We start from the raw sequence: 21,038 nt of genomic DNA on the forward strand, positions 1-21,038 counted from the left end.
CTACCGATAGGAATAGTAGTACAGGATGCGATCCAAATGATAGATAGCAGCCTCGGGGTCTATACAGAGATTACTCGCTTCGTTAGGGGAGGTTCCAAGAAGGAGCCGACCCCCAGCGTGCGGTAAGTATGCGCCGAGCCAGCTGGTAAGGCGATTCCCAAGATAGTCTAGTGTGAAAGGGTATGCTAGCTTGGCATAGCTATAACACTTGGTATGGCTATGACACCAGCTACGGCTAACAGGTTTATAATCGAGCTTCTACTGATCTTAAATTCTCGGGAATATTAAAGCGAAAGTAGTCTCACCGTGATCTCGTAACTATCCTTAATCTCCTGTGTCATATAGCCTCGGTGTAATGGAATTTTAATCTTTACTTTTGCAGCATTGGAGATCTCCATTAAGTCGTGTTGTCCAAGGTACCTGTTTATGTTTAGAAGTCGCTTTCATACGGCTTACCTTAACATCGTCCCAAGGCCGAACTAAGGTAAACCCGTTCGCTGGCGGAAGCGGACGGAGACGGAGACGGAGATTGAGACAGAAGCGGGACGGAGACAGAAGCGGGACGGAGACAGAAGCGGGACGGAGACGGAGACGGGAACTGAGACTGAGATAGAAGCGGGTGTGGGGGCGGGCGCGGGGATGGGCGACATCCATGACCATCATAGGGTAAGCCCAACCCTAATTTTGGACATTGTTAAGTAGCCTTATGTCAGTCGGGACATTATCACTCTCCCGAGCCGTATGAGATCCAACTCTACCAGCCATAACGGGGCCTATGACGATCTAGTGTGGCCACCTTGTTTGTCGTGTCTATTGTGTCTTAAGATATAGTGAATTTCGATCTCTCAACCTAACATGCCGCCTCAGTCCGACATAGTCAATGGAGGTTCGAGTGGGGAGACAATCGACTACAAGAGCATATTCCACTGGGCAGAGACGCAGAAAGAGGGCGAGATACCTGCCTTTTACCTTCGGGAAAATGACCCTTACGAGGTAAGAACGCGCTTCCCCGCAATCATCACTCTTCCTGCAGTCGTAACATACCTGGGGGGACGGTTACCTTGTTGACTCTCAATTCCACTTATCTGTGTCTGGATTAGCTTACTCTACCATAGTATCAAGCTGGCTTCGGAAATGACTTTGAATCTGAAGCAATCCCCGGGACACTACCACGAGGTCAAAGCGCTCCACGTAAGGTTCGGTTTGGATTATACGCGGAACAAATCACTGGCAGCGCTTTTGTCGCCCCCCGCAGAGTGCAAAAGAAGGCTTGGTTATATCGTGCACGACCGGCAGTTACATACCAGAATTTCACTGAAATGCGAGAAAGACTGGACATTGAATCAAATTTCCTGCCAAGCAACAAGGGAATCCACCTGAGTCCGGCTCAGCTAGCCTGGTTACCACTCGACATCCCTTCAGAGCGGACAACTTTCGTCGAGGGCCTAAAAACAATGACAGGCGCTGGAGATCCTACTTTACGTGCCGGAGTCTGTACGCACATTTATGTCTGCAACACAGACATGGAGCGGACAGCATTTGTCAATTCAGATGGCGAATTCCTCATCATTCCACAGCAGGGAGCCTTGAACATTCAAACAGAGTTTGGAATGCTGTTCGTCCAACCGGGAGAAATCTGTGTCATACAGCGCGGTCAGCGTTACAGTGTGAGCTTGCCTGATGGTCCAGCAAGAGGTTATATTCTTGAGATTTGGGGGAGCTCCTTTGAACTACCAGAGCTAGGTCCGCTGGGCGGAGGTGGCTTAGCCAATGTCAGGGACTTCCTCGTCCCCACGGCGAAGTATGAAGTGAAGACCGACGGAGAGTGGAGGATCGTGTATAAACTCGGAGGGAGATATTTCTCCCTTACACAGCAACATTCTCCGTTTGACGTTGTGGCATGGCATGGCAATTATGTAAGTCGAATCTCGATCCTGCTAAATCATTACCCAGCCATTGACTGACACGTCCACCAGGTCCCTTACAAGTATGACCTCACCAAATTCATCACTGTTGGCTCTGTTTCAGTCGATCACATTGATCCTTCGATTTTCTGCGTTCTCGTCGCGAGAGGACAGGACTCTGCGACTCCTCTCGCCGAATTTGGGGTGATTGGACCACGGTGGGATGTCGGCTCGTGGACTTTTCGCAGAGGTTATTTCCACCGAAACGCGGCTTCAGAATTCATGGGCGTTATCTATGGCGGCCTCAACGGTCGGTCTGATTCTTTTGTACCAGGTGCTGCATCCTACGAATGTGGCCATGTGCCGCATGGAACCGCCTACGAAGAATACAAAGCCGTTACCGAGCAGGAACTCCCTCCACGACAGATATCCAAAGGAACCATGGTTTTCGTCTTTGAGAGCAGCATGCCGATGAGTATTACTGACTATGCGTGGAACTCCAAGAAGAAGCATGGGCATGATCCTAAGATGTGGGATCAACTTGTGGATAATTTCTCTAGCTATCACCAGGAGATTAAGGTTCTTGACAAAAAAGAATGAGATTCACGAACTTGCCAGAAGTTTGGTATAGAAAGGTGTTATGGAAAATTCAACTAGCTTACAACGTTACTTGCTAGGTGCATATGACTCGCACGTCTTGGTTTCGGACGAAGTGGACGGCCCCGAAGTCGCGGCAAAAGCGAAGTCGGGGTCGTCTATCGACGAAGGCATGGAGAGAGAGCGGTCTGCGAGCCCGAGCCGTCGTCTTCTCGGTGGAAGTCTACATCCGTCAAGAGGTGCTGTAGTCAGCTGCTGCCTGTTATTGAAGCTAGCATTGTTCCGGGGACGGGTTTGTTGGTGCGATTCTTGTGGGAAACTTGGTTCCTCAATTGTCGGCGCCAAGTCAAGTGCTTTGAGGATTGCATCCGTCGTAGCTGTTGTGATATGAGGCTCAAACCAACTATAATGGCATTCATGAAAGTCTCATGGAACCATTCCGCATGCTTGGAAATCGTAGGGAAGCTTCTAGTATGTCACTTCGATGTACTTCTACTTCCTAAGGAAGTAGAAGTAGAACAAGGATCAAATCTATGCTTCCACTGCCATAACCCACAACAGTAACCACTCCTTCATCGGGGATCTTTCCTAGGAAGTCGGGCTTTGCCCTACACGCCTAGTATAATCGTTAGAAAGCTTTGCTCATTAAATCTCGTACCAGAACATAGCTAATAAGAGATTATCCTATAGATCTACATCACCCCGCCCTCCCCGATCTCCTCTTTTTCATTTTCTCACTCTCTCTCGAGGCGCAGCGCGCTGTGAGTCTCCCTCAGATTCCAGTGGGCTCTGGTATTGTCACTCCTCTGGCCCTCAAGAGGAGGACTCAGTCGGCCTGTCACTTAACCTGGACGTGATTTCAGATCTGCGCCCGGGAAATTTCAAGCTCCGCAACTGAAGAGTATGTGTGTGACTTTCGAAGAGGAAGACCCTTCGCCGTGGCCGTATTTCGAGTCCCACGAGGACTTCTCATGGCTTGGGAGGTATTCTCGACTCACCAATGGATCTCTCGGATCGTCAGTTGGCTGGGTACCAAGGTCAACCCTTGTTAGTTGGTTTTGGTCGCCCCTTTCAGTGTGGTCTGATTGTCCTTGGACTGCTCTCTGAATTTCACTTCAAGACGTTTGATCGGTGTAGGAATTGGCCTGGCGCCGAGAATATTGACAAATCCGGTCAAGAGGTCATTAGCTCGCAATACTCACGCTTGCCTATCTTTCAACAGCCCAAGAAACCTTTCATTATGAGCTCGCCAAGCGAAACTATCACCGGTGGTGGCACACTCTGATTGCCTGGTGATATCCCCTCCTCGTCCCTCCTCAACGCTGCCCGCTGGTAATGGCTGCGAGAGCTTGGTCTGAGCCTCCAGTCTCTGGAATTCTTGTGTGGTACAGTCGCAGATGTTGTCATGCTCGATCCTTTGTCGACGGAAATGGTTGTTGAATATGCTCCAAAGGGATTGATAGTCCGGCCGCTCTTCATCGCGCAAGTTGCGCATATTATATAGAGTCGGTAGTGCGACATATCGACCTAAAAACAACCCCTCATCATGCGGCGGGTTATGAGCAGTAATGGACAACCAATATTGTTCTCACAAAATAGGAGGCTACACAGAATACTGAACGAAGATCTATTCACTTCTAATGTCGGCTCAAATAGAGAACAGGTCTATGTTCACTTGAGAACTTGCGATTTCACTTCGAGAACCTGCGATCGCGAGAAAGCGGACCTGTGCGAAAGTTCCTAGTCCCTTTTGGTGCACGCTGGAGGGCTATATGTGGCGTCTCTCCAGAATTATGGCTTGCGTGGGTCCCAAGATCCACGCTTATGATTGTCTTTGCTTGGGCAATCATCTCATCTTTCCTATTCCAAGTCCGTTCATATGTCCCTCATCTGTTGGCCCGCTCTAAGGCTTGAATTGGTCAAATGGAGGAGCATCAATCACAGCCTTGTCGACTTCTCGTGCAAGCTCTCACATGAATGACCTACGACCAACCTGCTGATTGAGCGCCTGCTACCTTTACGACTCATATTATTTCTTTTCTTGCCATACATAACTCACTATGACCAGGAAATTCATGAGTCTTCTCACCGTATAGCCACCGAAATGTGTTCCTTGCGGCAACACGGTCGAATACTGACATTTCTAGAACGGTGAAGTCGGACTAACTCTTTTCCATAATCATTCCCATTCGGTGTCCTGCACAAGGTGTGAATGTGATACTTCATTGGTTCATGATTCAAAAGGAAGACGCCAGAGTGGTGGTCGAACTCTAAGAGTATCACCGGACTTTATATCCGATAGTAAAAACTATCATCGTTTCCGTACCCACCGATCCAACAAAAGTAATTCTCGTCAAGTTGCTTGCGAATTTGCTGGAGACGAGCTTGCAGCGGCCGGGGAGGAAGAAGCTCCAGGAGGCTGGCCGCGATACGTAGTATTTGTTCCCGCTGGGCGGTTGACATTTCTGACGCAGCCACGCCCTCGTATGGTGTTGGAAAGTCAGCAATCAAGGAGTACAATTCAGGTATAGTCGCGATAACGACAGACCTTGTTGTTGTTATATCGCCACCGCCGTCGTCGGCGCCACTTACGTCGACTGTTTCAGTCCGTTGCCACCCAGAAAATCCCTCAATGTTAACAGGACTATTGAAGGGATATAGGCTAGTTGCGTCACCAAATTTAGGCCTGACGAAGGGTATATAGACCAAGCTGTAGTCCTCCTCTGTTGGACAGAGGACAGAGCTCTCAATGCAACCGAATTGCACCCATCTGACAACATATGGGATTATCCTATTGTCCTGAAACGCGCCGGCTAGGTGACGCTGAGAGTCACATCAGCCCTCGGCATTCAAATAGATAGGGTTTGAGTCCGGCATTGCTTACCTGGTCTGCGGGGTTCCAGCGCCATTCTGGCATATCAGGGCCATGCATTTGTTTGTAGATCTGGGTCTTGTCCTGCAGATGGGATTGTAGCGATTGCATTAGCAACAACCCGAGCTCTTCTTCTGCCGTGCAAATAGCGATGCCTTGATGCTGGCCTCGGTCGATCAGCTAGAGGGTGTCAGTCCCAGCATTATCAGGAGTACATCTGGTAGGTAGCTCACGTTGGGTTCAGCACCCACGAAGAACGGGCTGAGCACCATCTGTTCGCCGCGAAAAAGGAAATTGAGACACGTGTGGTGACCGAAGAAGGTGTACCCCCAAGGATCCGACATCGATAGAACCCCAAATAGCAGGAAACTGCTCCTCTGTTAGTACAACGAACCATCGGTTTTTGCCAGTCCTACAAGTAGCTTCCAGAGTTCAGTATTGGTGCTGCGTCGCACAATTCTGCCAAGGAAGCGTTCGTCTGAATGGCACCCTGAATCTTCGCCCATCCTTCCTTGCTGACAGACTCTTTCAAAAGCTCCATGATGAGATCGGGCTTCCTCGGAGTCAAAAGTTCTAAACGGAGTCCAACATCGTGAATGATGAATTCTGGATTGCACCATTATCGGCTAGAACAGTATTCTGTTGTTAGACAAGGTCTGGTATCAAACAGTATCCGCAACAACGTGTTAAGCTCACCAGCTGTCATCGTCTAGACTGAACAATGCTTTGGCCTTTTCTTCGTCGGTGAGACTGGCAATAACGGCCTCGGCTGCATGCACCTAATGAACATAAGTAGCCCCAAGGGCACTCTCATTCAGAGCACTCTTGCAGTCTGACCTATCGGCGTGCCTTCGTTCTGTAACTGGAACAAACCCTTCCTCTATTTCCCATCGGTCGTGACTCCGTAAAAGGGGATATCAACGAGAGCCTTCCAGCCGCCGATAAGTGCTCTAGCCCAATTCGCAGACGTGATGTTGTTCGAATAAGTATAAAGATTCGCCGTGTTCAGTCCCTAGACTCTTAAATGACCTATTGAAACCTGTCGACATTCATGCTCTTCCCTTCAAGACGACAACTCCGGCTGAACACTAACCTTTGGGAGGGACATATGGAAGAAAATCTTTCGTTTTACTCAACGTAATTGCGGCCATAGCGATATATTCCAAAATACCAAAACCATGGCAAGGTCTTCTGAGCTCACAGCGAACTTGTCAGCCTTTTAAGCGCATTCGATTATAGCATTTCGACTCATCCATCATTGTTCTCCAGGAGGCCGTGTTGGTCCCTGAGACTAGGTCTCGAGTCCCCGGAGCACGAGGCATCCCGCGGAATGATTCCCAAAGATACCATTTATTCCGCCCCGGGAACCGAAGATTTGCCCAACGCTTAGCACCGTGCACAACCTGCTCATGATCTGTCCCGGACCTTGGCCCATCAAACGCTGTGATACGACGGCGATTGCATGTTACACCGATTCTACGTTTCTAGCTCCCTCACTATGCAGGTCTTTGGAGTAGAAGTGTGTTACTGTTGTCAGATAAGTGCAATTCGGTTGTATTGAGAGCTCTATCCTCTATCTAACACAGGAGGACTACAACTTAGTCTATATACTCTTCGTCAAGCCTAAATTTAGTGACGCAACTAGCCTATTATCCCTTCAATAGTCCTGTTAACATTGAGGGATTTTCTGGGTGGCAATAGACTGAAATAGTCGACGAAGTGGCGCCGACGATGGCGGTGGCGATATAACAATAACAAGGTCTGTCGTTATCGCGACTATACCTGAATTATACTCCTTGATTGCTGACTCTCCAACATGACCACCGGCCTAACCGATATAATAGTCGTCATTAGAGTGGTTAAGTGTAAATGTCCTTTGTGCTACCGATAGGAATAGTAGTACAGGATGCGATCCAAATGATAGATGATAGCCTCGGGGTCCATACAGAAATTGCTCGCTTCGTTAGGGGAGGTTCTAAGAAGGAGCCGACCCTAGCGTACGGTAAGTATGCGCCGAGCTAGCTGGTAAGGCGATTCCCAAGATAGTCTAGTGTGAAGGGAAATGCTTAGCTTAGTATAGCTATAACACTTGGTGTGGCCATGACAGTACGGCCCTAAGGCGGGCTGTCACCCGGGAAGCAGGGCTGTTACAACGACTGTTACAATACGCTTCCCGGCCGACAACACCCGATGGGGCGAATGGCCCCCATCAGGTGTTTGGCCCCCATGGGGCGAATGGCCCCCATGGGGCCAACGGCCCCCAATGCCAAGTCGGCCCCCACAAGGTATATACAGAAAGAGATAAATAGGACCTCTATTCTCGCACTGCTGGAGAGGCCCTCAACAGTGCGAGAAGTCGATGTCTCAAGGACAGCTTTATACAATACAGATACGTGTTCAACCCTCTGACACATGGTATGAGACACGATAACACTCATTTGAGTGGTTAAACGGAGAAGATGCGGGACGTTCTTCGACTTCAGCAACCGCCAACGCCATGGGCAATAGAGAAGAAGGGTCTATAGTGATAGCAGACCGTCCGGTACGAATATGCATGCACGTGTCCCACTAATAAAAGTCTGGTAAAGAGGAGGCTTTGAGACAGTAAGAAGAAGCAAAAAGGTGTCAAAATCCGGGGTAATTTTTCTCGCAAATGGTTTGTGTCAGTCGTGCAGACGATTAATGATAGAAGTGTCTGTCTGGACGAGACAATTAAGATATTTGCTATGAGTCCGAGTCAAAGAACAGCCTGCGCCCCCATTCCTCAAAAGAGTCATCCACTAAAAAAGCAAACACGACGGATCGAGATCGTGGTATCCTGTTATCTTGCCCAGGGCATCCCTGTCCGCAGCCGCTCGCTATGCGATGAAATCAGAAAAGCAAATTGACACCATATTTCACCTAAGATAGGCCATGCCCCAATCTGTTGGTTTAAAAGACGAGGATCTTTGGTCCATCACCCTGTCCGGCAGTCCAAGAGATGGTATCCTCATCCCCGACGGCGGAAATTTCTCCGCCGTAGATCTGTCCCGCAATCAACGAGCATGGGAACCGGCCCTCGACAGTGGCGCCAGGTCCGGAACCGGCTTCCCAGGAGGCGCGCCCGTAAGCATTCACGTCGATTGTGCCGAGAGCTTGGTTTCGCAAATTGCCGGAGGGCCAACTCTCGCTATCCGCTGTGGCGGGAGCGAGGGATGTGAAAAGCTGCGCTTTGCCAGCACCGCTAACATAGCTCGTCGGATCGCTGCCCAGATCGAAAACCAGCTGACATTGGTTGCCATTGTAGATCGCGTCAAGTTCAAACGTGACCAGCGTGGTGATGTCGTTTCCGTTGTTACTATGAGTGCGGGAGACAAGGCCGCGGCTCGTGTGGAAATCGATGGCACCAGTGGAGACGGTGTACTGAGAAGTGAAGTCGGGAAAGACGGTGGCAATGGGCTGATCTTGGTTATTGTTGCTTGGGGCAGTATATGGCGAACCGGAACCAGAACCAGTAGACATGGGATGGGGTGGGGAGCTATATGAGGTACCATTGGGGTAGTCATATGGACCGCTGTAGGAGGAGCCGGTACTCATTGGGCGGGCTGTGGTAGTTGAGGTGCCATTGTTGTAATTGTAGCTGCCAGACTGACTGCGACCAGAGAGAGGTGCGGCGCTGCTGAGGGCAGCAATGCTGAGGATCCCGGCGACGATTGATTGAGCGTACATGTTGATCTGTTTGCTTCTTGTTTTCGAGTAGATACCAAGTATAGATTTGGGGTTGAGGTGACTATGAGGACTGCGTGTTTCAGAGCTGTCTTCGAATGTTTGCCTTGACTGGAACTATGAATTAGAATGAGAGTGCTCGAGAACCTCTAATGAGTGTGATAAGGAAATGAAAGTTAGAGAAAGACTGAAAAGAAAATGAAAAGTAATGAAAGTATTGGATGAACAGTTGCTTTGTATACAGTTGGATGAGAAGAAGAAACAGGTCTCGAGCAAAAGGTGCGAGGCGGTCTTATACCGCTTGACAAGTGGACGACGTTCATGGCAGCGCTGGATGGGGAAAGTCTTTGGAGCAGATGCTTTTCCGAGCTCGTATAGCTGAAAGAACAAGAAGATGAGCTGTGGTGTTTTGGTCGAGTCGATTGCCTTGGCCTGCAGAACGCGCAGCAACAAGGCTCAGCCCTGAGTGGCCGAGCAGTGCGGCTAGTGAGGCTGGGAAGTACACGGACGAGTTGGAGTTTGAATCAAGGTGCTGACGCCCCCGGAAGTGGGCCAGCTCATTGTCCCTTTCGCCCGCAGTTGTCCTCGTGGCTTCCTGAGAATGTGAGCTGCGACCTCTGGCGCGGAATCTGGATGGTCACCCGTGCCGATGAGCAGTCACTGGAATATGTGCCAACCCCGTCAATAACCCAAATCCTCTCAAGAGCGTCGTATACAACGGAAACATCCAGATGTGTGCAAGAGAGCTTGAGTGATTCACTTGTGGAGACAAGGAAGTTGAAAGCAGGGCGGTGATGGTGTCGCTCTTTTTGGCTGACCTTCTCTCACCTTCTGCAGAATGTTGGCTCATAGCTCCATGCCATAGGGCTGCTGGCTGAGCGAAACTCGCAACACCTAATTGGCTGGCTAGGGATATCGTGCGTCTGTATCCACTGCTCTTTCCTCTCTGCATTGGATTCCGACACTTGCGATCCATAGAACTTTTCCCCTGCAAGACTGGCAGGAAGCGATGTAGCATTTCGAAATCGAGTGACATCAGGCACTATCACAGGTGCCACTTGGCCGGATTGTAGCCACAGTAGAATATTTACCAGCCATGGCGATAATGATGGTCAATCTGAACAGATCGTGTCTGAGCACAGCTGCCAAGACCTGGATCTTCACTCTTCCTGTCACAGTGTGACATCTTCCATTTCGGCCTCTTTGCCTTCAGCTTTGGACAGTTGCTGGGAACCACCTGATTCACCCTCTTCCTCTTCCTCCTCTTCCTCTCGTTCTGCCTCGACCTCTAGGGCTTTTCCTTTGCCCTTTGGTTCAGCTATTGTAGGTTCTTCGTCCTCCTCTTCGGCTTCTTCATCTTCACTTTCCTCTTCGCCACCATCGGCAGGTGTAGGTGGGAGATCTTTCTGCGGTGGCGGCGTAGGCAGAACTTCAGGGCCTGGTTCGCCGCTCACAGTGCTCTCTCGATCGGGACTCTTTGAAGGTTGTTCTTTGGGCCGTTGAGACACATTTGTCTGTTGAGGGACCTGTACAGCTGGTGCCGTGGTAGAAGGTCGACCTGCTGGTGTTGAGAGACTCGGGTTTGAACCAATTTGTCTTTGTTTGGGATCCGCATCCAGATAATATCCACGAACTCCGATAATTTTGCCTTCTCTTTCGCATCCTTCCACCCATTCAGGCCTGACGACGGGGATATTCATCTCGTTGGCCCTTTCCCAGTCACGACCTCGGCCTTCTGTGCAAACGAAATGGGTGGTGTCGATTTTGACTGTGTCGTTGATCCTTGCGCCAATACGCGAGATCGCTGCTTCGAGGCTTTCTCTCAATTGTGGAGGCAGTATCCCAGGAGTAACGGTTATACCAGTCAGGTTGTTCATTGCGTGAGTCTTGACAGTAAGGGTATTGCTCGTGTATATACCACCGCTGGTTTTGAGCACCAAATAGAATGAGTATTCTGTGTCAATCGCCAGCCCGCTCATTTTGGTGCTCATAGTCTCTAGAGGGCGGGGTATATTTCCAGCTTTGCTTCCATTGCGGTAAAGGGCAAGTGAGCGTAGGGTCGTTGTTGCTAACTGGATGGGATCCCATTCGAGGACGAGGGAAGTTTGCGTGGCATTTCGTAGGCGCAGGACTGGTGTCGCGGGAACATTCAGGCCATAGGTGTTCAATATTTGTCTCTGTAGCGCAGCGAAAGCTGCCTGTGACTTCTGCTCTGCTTCATGGTTTTGCCTGACCTCGATATCCACGATCGAGCCTGATGTGATGGTGGAGGGCAGAAGTATGGAGGGAAACTCAATCTGAGGAAGGCGTAAGTCTGTGCACAGCGTGAAATAGAGGGCACACAACTCACCAGCCGCTTGTCCTGAGTGAGCAGGACCGCGACACCAGCATCAACCTTCCCAACGGTCAGGGAAACCAACATCTTTCCGACCTCGAGGGATAACAATGAACAAGCGAGTGACTCAAACGGCACAAAGAACTAATTGAAGCCGAGGGACAGTTGCACGACGGACCGGTGTCGATAATGCTGATCTGTTACATTCAATGAGATAAATTATTATTAGGTGCCTTTGACGCGGTTGCTGGCCGGTCCGATTCCGCGTAAAGGTTCCAGCACCTGAAGCTCAGGGGCAGCGTTGTCCGCTGCACAGCAGGTTCATGTCTAGTTAAATCAACGGCCAGCTCTTTATCCAAATATCGTCTTGCGCTGCATTCTCCTCGTTCTCTTCATACTTATTACAGAGAGGCTTAGACTCTTTTGGAACCTATTCCATTTTGTGCAGACATGAGCGAATACGACGCCCAAATTCCGGAAGGCTATCGAACAGAAGAGATACACTTGTATTTCCATGCCACATGCGATGGCTTCGGTCTCAACCGTCAGCGAATCCGACCTTTCGTATTTTCCAGAAGCACAGGCGAACAGACGACCACGATGGGTTAGTTGCTGAGCAACGGTGTCGAGCAACACCCTCGCTCTTCATCCTTAGACAGTCTCGACGAGTCTGCATCAAGCAAGACCAACGTTGGACGAGGCTTCCTTAGGCTGGCATCGGAAGCAGCCTAGATCTCGATGCTTTCCATGTGTTCAATAGATCTTGAGCTCCTCTTGGGGAGTGACAGAGTATGGGAAAGGGGCCATTCCTCCAAGCTGATTACTTGGTTTGAAATGAAAAGCCCATGTGCGGAAATGTGGTTATACAGGGTATCATAGTATTAAACATCGCTCTGTCAAAAGAGTGTTCGCCCCCAGAGGGACCACATGGAGGACGGCACAGCCTCACCGCCTTCGTGGTCTGTCGAGTCCTCGTGGGAGGTCTTTTCAGCCGCGGCATTGGTACTCGTATTGTCCAAGTGCTGTTTCTTTCGTTGCAAGGACTTCAGTAAAGCACCACATGCACCAACAAGCTCGCCATGGGGACAGTTGATGCCACGTTCGGAAAAGACCAGGATTTCGAGAGTACCCTTCAGGCCTGGAATGTAGTTTTTGCCATCCTTGGGACCCGAACGCCTCCTGCCGTTATGGTGATACCCAGCTCTCTTCAGAGCTTCCGCGAAAGCACTGGCCCATCGTCGCTTGAGTCGATTGCGCAGCACGGCTTTGGGCAGCCGTTTGATGCTGGCGTTGGAAATAACACACCATCGAAGGACGTCCGGCGGTAGTCTCGAGTAATAGTCTGTCACGGCTGCTCGTTTGGGACTATAGCGGTCAACTAGGAATTTATGATCGAACAGAGTCGGCACATTTTCAACGGGGGTATAGCGCGCCCTCAATCCGAATCCGAGGGCCTGTGGGAAGGTCAGGGGCCTGAAAGGTCGAGTGGTGACAACAGAGGCCATAAGGCAAGCATTTTCAATAGCGAGTAACTGACATACGCAGCCTGCAGAGAAGCAGGATGAAGATTCTAATGACTGTTGGCGGTTACCAGCCGTGGACTAGTGGCCCTCGAAATTTGCCCCACGAATGACTGCCGCTTAATTCCCAAACAACGTCAACCTGCGCCTCTGAAGGTCTCCCCAAAAACACCGTCTCTCTCGCACAAACATATTTCTACAACTACGCGGGACCAGTCTCTCGCAACCGATCAATCCATTCCAAATAAAATCAACGCACTTTCCTCTCTGTCACTGACAGCCACCGAGTAATATGCCTAAGAATAAGGGAAAGGTCAGTCAAGAGCCCCCTCGCACACAAGCGCCACACCGCACCCAATTTACCCCGCCACGACTTCTGGCGTCGGTCACTGGCAGCAACACAAAACCGCACAAGAAGCGTCGGACTTCACTCTCCAGAATTTATGCTAACCCGAATCCTGACAGGGAGGCAAAAACCGGCGTCGCGGCAAGAACGAAAATGACAACGAAAAGCGCGAACTGACCTTCAAAGAAGAAGGACAAGAATACGCCCAGGTCCTCAAAATGCTGGGCAACGGTCGCCTCGAGGCCCTTTGTTTCGACGGCGAAAAACGTCTGGCCCATATCCGCGGCAAGTTACGCAAGAAGGTCTGGATCAACCAGGGAGACATCATCCTCTTGAGCTTGCGGGACTATCAAGACGAGAAGGGGGATGTCATTTTGAAGTACAGTGCGGACGAGGCACGGTCTCTGAAGGCATACGGTGAACTCCCCGAGAGCGCAAAGATCAACGAGACGGATACCTACGGTCACGAGGGCGTGGACGATAACGTGGAGTTCGACGAGGACCGGGACAGTGACTCCGAGAAGGAGGTTGATATTGACGACATTTAATGGAAGAACCCATTTCTTGGATGCATCGCAGAGGATTCAACAGGTCTTAAGGACATGACTTGATGAGACACGGGTTGTATCGACACTTGCTACCGGCATCCACATAAACATCGGTACGAGAGCAGGAATGATTTGATGGGAGTCCGGAGAACAGGTTCATAGCTCGAGTTAGAAGCAATCAGCCACATTTGTGTTTTACGCGGGCTTGTGCTTGTGCTCCAGCGTCGGTCTTGATGGGTTTATCCCTCCTGTGATCCCTGTGTCTCTTATCACTCCTCAATCCTCCAGTGAGACAATCGACCACTTTCCCCAGCAAAGAACCAGCCGCGAGTTTCCGCCGTGCAACGTCACGAGCGAAAGAACACTGTCACAGCCACAGCCGCTATCCAACTCGACTTCATGATAGATTTCAGTGTCAGGAGCAGAGTGATAGTTTACGGTGACGGGTCTTCTTCGTCATCAACCCTGCGAGTGAAGAACCTGGCTATTTGCCGCCCGGATTCTTTACCAACAAGCGGATCTAGTTCCTCAAGGCTCATGTTGGCAACTTCCAGCACGTTTTTAGCCTCGAGATACAGGCGACTGGCGTTCTTTGCCGTCACTCCAGGGATCGTCCGTAGGAGGTCTTGCGGTCCAGTGTTGAATGTTCTCTCTTCCGGATCCTCATTCTCGTCTAAGCCGATCTGCACTGCCCGCAATGGGTCCGGCTCTTCTTGCTGCTTCTTCAGTTCTTCGAAAATCTCCGCCGTCTGGTAGGGTGAGGACGCCCAGATGACCTTCAGCCTCGGAAAAGCAAGCGTGAGAAGAACTAACTTGGTTTGCAAATCCCGCGTCTCCGCGTCTGGCGTCTTGAGCACCGAGGTCAAATCTGCAAACGGATCCAGGGTGAAAGATCTGCCTTGGTCAAATTCGATGAGCAGGAAAGGGTACTTGTAATACTGGAGCATTGTCTCTGCTTGGTTGAACAGTCGTCCATTCTTGAAAGAAGCAATCAGGTCGCGTATCGACTTTCGCTCCACGCAGATATCCGGTGACAGGACATAATCGCCGACTGTCAGTTGACAGGGGACAATTTGCATGCTTCGGCCGTGCAGAAGACTTGGGAGGGATGAGCGGAATTCTCGAACGTCCACCACCACTCTCGGAGGAGCAGTGGTGGCTGCAAGTCTTCCTCCTCCAGCGATTCGAGTGTTGACCGTCCGCAAAAAGGCTTCTTCGGGGTCAATATGTCCAGCGTCCGTGAGTGTGACTGCCATGCTACCTCGCTCCTTGATTAGTCTCGTAAAAGCATCTTTCTCCCGGCGAACTGCAGAAAGATACCGCTGCTCTTCAACGCTGCTACCATAGTAAAGAAAGTAGACTCGTACACCGCGGTCCGAGTGGCTTGATCGATAAACTTCAACTCTCCGGATGAAGTCCGCCGATGGAGAATACATGACGATGTATTTCGGCCGAACCTCTTCAAGGAGCTGGTCATCCTGGTCGCCGTCGTACGGATGAACCACCACCTGGTCCTCGGAGCTGTACAGTTCGAAGAAGTCTTCTCCGGCATCGTTGAGATCATCAATCACGACGTCGTCCTTTTGGAGGGCTTCAGCCTCCGTCGGGCGTAGTTCTGCCAGTAGACCAGCCACTTGCGCTGCTTTGTCCTCGATTATAGCCACTGCGCCATTGGCAGTGCGTGATGGATTCAGGCCCGAAGCTCCTCCACCACGCACACGCCTGCGTTTGTTGGCAGGTGCTTTGCTACCGAGTCGAGCAGCCGTGGCGTTATTTCCCTTGATTTCGTTCAGAGACTTCTGGTTCTCCTCAAACAGAGACGCGCTAACTTGGGCAAATGTCTTTCTCCACCCGAGATATTCTCGAAGTTTGCGCCTCAGCATGAATTCTGCGGAGCCCTTGGCTTCTTCCTCCTCGACCTCATGAGGAGCTTGGCCGCTATCATGCTCTCGAGACAGAGGTTTCACGTGCATGCTCTGGAGATAGTCTCGGATCTGACGACAAGTTCCTTGATCGTTACACATCACCAACACCGTGTCATTCGAGTCACTCCGCGTTGGATTCAAGTAAGCATCAGTCTCAATCTCCTGCAAGATTTCTGCGAGCACAGCCCACTTCGGTTGCTCTTCAAGGACCGGAGTCAGGGAATCTGGTAACTTTGAAGTGGGTAGAATGCCACTATCTTCGACTTTGCCCGTATAGACTCGGTCTCTTGCGGAGTTAAAAATGATGGCAGCAGCATCCATAAATAGCCACGGTGATTGGTCTTGCTGTTTAGAGTTGGGGGGAGGTGAATGCGTTGCAAGGACGGTATCCAGGTACTTTAGCAGCGAAACACAGTCGTAGCTGAGAAGAGAGTGTAGAATCGTCCGAAGAACCGTAAGGTCGTTCGCAATCTGTTTCGTTCGCCAGCTGACTCGATGCCACACCGGGTCGAGCTGTCTGCGGACTATGGCATCAAAGTTTTGGTGAAGAGCAGAATCCAGCGTCCAATCATCCATCTCAAGCCCCGAGTTGGCCTTCTTCAATTCCGAAATACTCGTTTCAACGCATTCCATGACAGCTTGTTGGATCGCTTTCATCGAAGCTGTCATCTCGATCTCGAGCTCAATAACTTCAGCCTTCTTCTTGCCTTCGAGGCTCTGCGCGATTGAGACATGGAACCTTGGCCATAGTGAAGGCTTCCTCAGAAACAGATTTCGCATCATGCTTGCTAGAGGTGCATATGATGAAGTCAGAGGTTCGGGAGAGTCACTGAACGCTTTGAGAAATCCAATCTTGTTATGTTGCCTAAAGCATCGTACGATGAATGCTTCGGTACTGGTTGCGACAACGCGCTCGGCATGGAGGATTACCAAGCCTGTCACAGTTTCTGGATCCAGCAATTTGGACAGAAGATCCACGACGAGAATCCGACTGGTGAGAGAGACAATTCCTCCATCAGCGTAGATTTTCTCCCTCGCTGCGACGGTGGCTTTGTCCGTGTTTATAACACGAAGACCTTTCGCCAGGGGACTCCGAGACACGGCGTAGTGTTCGGCGAGGGCTTCGCCGATCCATTCGTTTTCACGATCCTCTGCCCCGACAACTATAACGAGGGAGTTGCCGGCCGCATCATAAGAATGAAGCAGGTTCGTGACGATCTTCAAAAGACCCAGCCCCCGAGCTAGGATGACAAGAACATCCTCGGTGCGAAGGAGCTGATAGATCTCCTGCTGAAATTGCTAGAGAAGACGTCAGCGACTTGTCGGACGGATGATAGGATCGATGGTGTCCTGGGGCCAACCAACGGAGGGAAGAATAAACAACGCCGTCAACGTACCAGAGGAAGCGAAAGCTTGACCGGCGGCTCTGAGGTTGCCGCCGGCATGGTCACATTGTTGTACCTTGTCTCAGGAGGAAAGTAAGGAACATTTTGTTTGTCAATGACAAACAAATCAGGCATAGAGCCAAGAAGGCTCGAAGGGGCAAAATGCTTATGCGGTCAAAGTGCTCTTGCTCCACCAAAATTGATACGGCAGGACTTATGACAGTAATATGCACTATCAAGTTCATGTGATTCGTTATATCGATCTAGAATACCCGATATCTTCATAGACTTCTGGCTCGTGACCAATAGCTTTGTCCTGTTTTACCAATCCGTCATATGCTCATTTGGGTATCTGGGGGGGAAAAAGAGCAAAAGTATCCAGAATCGTACAATCATAGTGGCCATCCAAGCCCCTTCCTCTGCTGCAAGACGCGCATTTCGCATGGCATGTATGGTAGAATCAGCAACTTTCCTTCTTCTCCGATTACCTAGGAATATATTCCGGCTTCTTATACCGGTTGAATTGTGGCGGAGGCTCTTCGTCGTCGGGATATGGGGGCCGCGGAGCTCCATTAGGCCTCGCGGGCGAGATGCGCTGTGGAGGATAACTAGGATATACGTGATCGTTGATCGGTGTCTTTGGAGGCCTTGGGGGTGGTACTTGTGATTCATTGTATGTTGAGGGGGGTGGTGGCGGCTGAGGGACGACCATCTTATCATCTCTACCTCGATATGGTAAATCACTGGACAAGCGTGGCGAAGGTGATTCTCCCGAAATCAAGACGAACTTGTCTTGCGAGGAGGCCAACTGATCAGGGTATGGGGGGTTTCCAGGAACGCGATAATGCTGAGGAGGGGTCGTCGGGTACGTCTCTTCGTCTGCCGGCAACTCGACCGCCGAGGGGTGAGATGGAACGGGAGGAATGTTGCTGTGCCTCAATGACCAGCTTGACTCCCGGGCGTATGCCTCTGACTGATGCTCATATCTCCTCTTCATCAGTTCGATTTTGGCCAATTTTGTTGCCATATCCATCAGTGCTTTCTGAGTTGCAGGCTCACTCAGATACTTCCTAGTGTTGACTGTCATCTGCGACAAATGTTGCCATTCGTTCATGGCAAATTCTCCAAGCCCAACCGAGACGTTGAGTCGACAATAGTTATCAATTGGGACGCCTCGCTTGGGCAATTCTGTCTTGAGCATTTGCTGGTGAGTTTCCTCACAACCTTCGATCTTGGATATGAGTCGGCGTCTGGCTTCCGCAAACGCGCCCATGCTGCCGCCGACGAAATCTTCCCACCATTCGTGTTGCCGGGCGTTGGTACCGTCGGGCCGCTTTCCTGTGCCAATGCTAACGAACGCGCCTATTTCTCTGCCTGGCCACTCGTTGACAGCGGCCTCTTCGAGCAGCTGCGGTGCTGGGTTGAATTTGCCCGCGCCTTCATCGATAAACACCGTTTGGCCAATCTGAATGGGTTTGAACGCCAGACCGACGGCGGAGGTGGCTCTTCCGGCTTCCCAGATCTTACAGTTATATTCCGGAGGTGGCTCTTTCCGACTATCGTAGCTTCGTAAAAGGATCGAGGAACCTGTTCGGGGATTTGTCCCTTGATACACTGCTGTGACAGCACTGTTCCCGGTCAGTCATGCCTGAAATGGAATCGAGAAGAAGCGGAGGCCACTCACGTCTTGGTTCGGTTAGGACGGCTGTCGTAGAGGCTGGCATTGGCGTTGCCCCAGGCTGGGAATGAGGGAGAGACGATGGAGGTGCGGAGCGGAGTCGCAGGACTGTTAATGGAGTTGGAACTTCTGACGCTCATCGACCTTCGAACAGCAGCGCTGGTGGTGCTGACGGGACTCGTCAAATCTTGGAACTCGCGTCCCCCAGAAGCTGTGCCGTCATTCCCCTCATCCTCGAAGAGCGTGTGTTCTTGAACACATAGCTTGATGGCCTCTTCGAGTTTGGAAGCCTTGAATAGAGTATGCTTGTATGGAATGCCGGCAAAAGTCTTGTCTGTCTCAAAGACTTTTCTTGTCATCCTCACGTAGACGGCCTTGCAGGTTTCCAGGTCCATGCGCAGGCGTCCCAGCATGATCGCAATCAATCCACCCGTCCCCGTTCCGCCAATGAGGTCGAAATAGTCACAAGGCTTTGGGGTTCCAGTCTGCCGGTCTGGCGGCTCCCCTTCGGTCACGACATAGACTCTGTGCATGAGTTCTTGGAGGATGATAAGCATCGAAAACCCGCGAACACCGCCGCCATCTAGTTTCATCAGCAAGTTGAGCGCAAACAACACAGAGATGTGAAGTCGAGACATGATCATTCATACCTAGTGAGAGAATGCGTAGAGGCGGACCTTTTGTGGTGTCCTTGCGCCTGAGATTGTTCTGATCCATCGTCGGTGTTGCAGAGATACGGGGGGAGGGAAGAAATCCAAGCAGGCGATGAGGACGAGAAAGGACTGAGGAATGAAGAATCAATGAGTCGGCGGTTCGACTTTGGTCGAATGCGGTTCTAGTTAGCAAGGCAATCTTCTTTGCGAGGGGCAACTTCCACCACGCCGCAGCCAGTGAATGGATGGTTTTAAGCCTGACAAGTGAGACCTGTGACGTGTTGCCCTGCGTCGTTTGCCTAGCCGAGCCCCCGTCGAGTCCCCCCCTCTTAGGTAGGCAGGCGCAGGGATACCGTTATTTGGAGGTGCCTAGAAAGTGGTGATGCGGCCACCCGGAACCTCCCAGCCACAGTGACGCCCGGCTCTGCATCTCCGAAACCTGGCCATCCCGCTTTTCCTGCTGAGTAATCCTCCTTGTAAGGCATTGTTCTGTGGCGCGAATTGGGCTCTACCTGGGCTCGCCATATGGGAACCTGCTATCTGAAGTGATTGAGAACGAAGGCCGAGAAACTAATAGAATCGTTTTTATAAAGGCTTGGCAAGCTACTCATCCTCGCACACAGAGAGTACCATTGAGCAAGACCTTGCAGCGTCGTGGGTGCGAGGTCCCATCACCAGCCATGTCTACCAACTTAGGCCCTGCTGCGTGACTCCGTAATGACTGATACCTACCTAATGTTTAGCTCGCTAGGCGTCGAGTCCCTAGAAACATGGCGCCTGGGCATTATTATTTGAGGAGGTGCTCCCTCTTCCTAGAAAACGCGCAGGGCAAAGTGTCTCCACCGATCATCTTCATCTCACACCATCTGAGGATCTCCCTTGCATAACTAGTAATAGGCTTCTGTTCCCCTTCCGCCCTCTACCACCAAAAGACCACCGCCTAATCATCCTTAGAAGCCAGCTTGCTGCGTCTGTTGCAGTGTACGAGTATATCTTCCATCTCCTTCAGCCGACCTTGCGCCCTCTAAATTCAGCTTGCTGAGTTTCAAGTTCTTTGCACGTCCTGTACCATCTGTTTCAATCGTCAATAACGACTTTTCCACTGACAGAAAGTCTCAATGACGTGCAGTTCCGATGCTCAGGGCCTTTTCCGACCGACCATTACTTCTGCTCAACTCAAGCCGCCGAAGATGTTGCCGTGGCTGTGTATACGAGGGTTTGTGTTAAAATCTGGACACCAGTACCTCTTCCTCTTTAAATCCACGCCATGGCCCATCCCAACAAGCGTCTCAAATATTCAACCGCGTGGTCTCTCAGATCGCGCATTCGCTTGGCTTACCAAGCTGAGGGCCAAGACCACGGACAGTTCATCGACCTATCAATCATTCCAAGACAGCAGGCAGGCTGTGAGTGTGACATATATAATGATGGCAGCCTCTCACTCTGGCAGACGATCGACAAGCGCAAACTCACACTCAAATATGTTGCGAAGCACCTCGTGTTCGAGTCGTTTCTTAAACCCGTCTCCTCGGGGCGGTGGGTAGACTGGAACACACCTTCTGAGCACCCA

The 21,038-nt window shown here is 50.9% G+C and overlaps 8 protein-coding genes across 8 annotated transcripts; 2 read left to right on the top strand and 6 right to left on the bottom strand.

The window, feature by feature from the left end:
• Positions 1 to 855: 855 nt before the first annotated feature.
• On the top strand, positions 856 to 2,504 carry AYL99_08701 (hypothetical protein; the record flags this gene model as incomplete). The annotated part of the gene is made up of 3 exons (XM_018840209.1): positions 856 to 993; positions 1,116 to 1,916; positions 1,977 to 2,504. 3 exons carry the CDS (start codon positions 856 to 858, stop codon positions 2,502 to 2,504), a joined length of 1,467 nt encoding a protein of 488 aa, XP_018689956.1.
• Positions 2,505 to 4,790: 2,286 nt separating this feature from the next.
• Positions 4,791 to 5,914, bottom strand: AYL99_08702 (hypothetical protein; the record flags this gene model as incomplete). Its single annotated transcript, XM_018840210.1, has 4 exons — positions 4,791 to 5,324; positions 5,386 to 5,553; positions 5,607 to 5,742; positions 5,790 to 5,914. The coding sequence occupies 4 exons, from the start codon at positions 5,912 to 5,914 to the stop codon at positions 4,791 to 4,793; spliced, it is 963 nt and encodes a 320-aa protein (XP_018689957.1).
• Positions 5,915 to 8,304: 2,390 nt separating this feature from the next.
• On the bottom strand, positions 8,305 to 9,081 carry AYL99_08703 (hypothetical protein; the record flags this gene model as incomplete). The annotated part of the gene is made up of 1 exon (XM_018840211.1): positions 8,305 to 9,081. The coding sequence occupies one exon, from the start codon at positions 9,079 to 9,081 to the stop codon at positions 8,305 to 8,307; it is 777 nt and encodes a 258-aa protein (XP_018689958.1).
• Positions 9,082 to 10,250: 1,169 nt separating this feature from the next.
• Positions 10,251 to 11,500, bottom strand: AYL99_08704 (hypothetical protein; the record flags this gene model as incomplete). Its single annotated transcript, XM_018840212.1, has 2 exons — positions 10,251 to 11,375; positions 11,429 to 11,500. The coding sequence occupies 2 exons, from the start codon at positions 11,498 to 11,500 to the stop codon at positions 10,251 to 10,253; spliced, it is 1,197 nt and encodes a 398-aa protein (XP_018689959.1).
• An 809-nt stretch (positions 11,501 to 12,309) lies between these two features.
• Positions 12,310 to 12,918, bottom strand: AYL99_08705 (hypothetical protein; the record flags this gene model as incomplete). The annotated part of the gene is made up of 1 exon (XM_018840213.1): positions 12,310 to 12,918. The coding sequence occupies one exon, from the start codon at positions 12,916 to 12,918 to the stop codon at positions 12,310 to 12,312; it is 609 nt and encodes a 202-aa protein (XP_018689960.1).
• Positions 12,919 to 13,225: 307 nt separating this feature from the next.
• AYL99_08706 (eukaryotic translation initiation factor 1A, Y-chromosomal) lies at positions 13,226 to 13,827 on the top strand (the record flags this gene model as incomplete). The annotated part of the gene is made up of 2 exons (XM_018840214.1): positions 13,226 to 13,246; positions 13,399 to 13,827. The coding sequence occupies 2 exons, from the start codon at positions 13,226 to 13,228 to the stop codon at positions 13,825 to 13,827; spliced, it is 450 nt and encodes a 149-aa protein (XP_018689961.1).
• A 434-nt stretch (positions 13,828 to 14,261) lies between these two features.
• AYL99_08707 (hypothetical protein) lies at positions 14,262 to 17,197 on the bottom strand (the record flags this gene model as incomplete). The annotated part of the gene is made up of 2 exons (XM_018840215.1): positions 14,262 to 17,051; positions 17,150 to 17,197. 2 exons carry the CDS (start codon positions 17,195 to 17,197, stop codon positions 14,262 to 14,264), a joined length of 2,838 nt encoding a protein of 945 aa, XP_018689962.1.
• Positions 17,198 to 17,621: 424 nt separating this feature from the next.
• Positions 17,622 to 19,532, bottom strand: AYL99_08708 (hypothetical protein; the record flags this gene model as incomplete). Its single annotated transcript, XM_018840216.1, has 3 exons — positions 17,622 to 18,765; positions 18,822 to 19,398; positions 19,466 to 19,532. The coding sequence occupies 3 exons, from the start codon at positions 19,530 to 19,532 to the stop codon at positions 17,622 to 17,624; spliced, it is 1,788 nt and encodes a 595-aa protein (XP_018689963.1).
• Between the last annotated feature and the right edge of the window lie 1,506 nt (positions 19,533 to 21,038).

This window comes from Fonsecaea erecta (assembly GCF_001651985.1).
Source record: "Fonsecaea erecta strain CBS 125763 chromosome Unknown Scaff8, whole genome shotgun sequence".
NCBI classification, from domain to species: Eukaryota; Fungi; Ascomycota; class Eurotiomycetes; order Chaetothyriales; family Herpotrichiellaceae; genus Fonsecaea; species Fonsecaea erecta.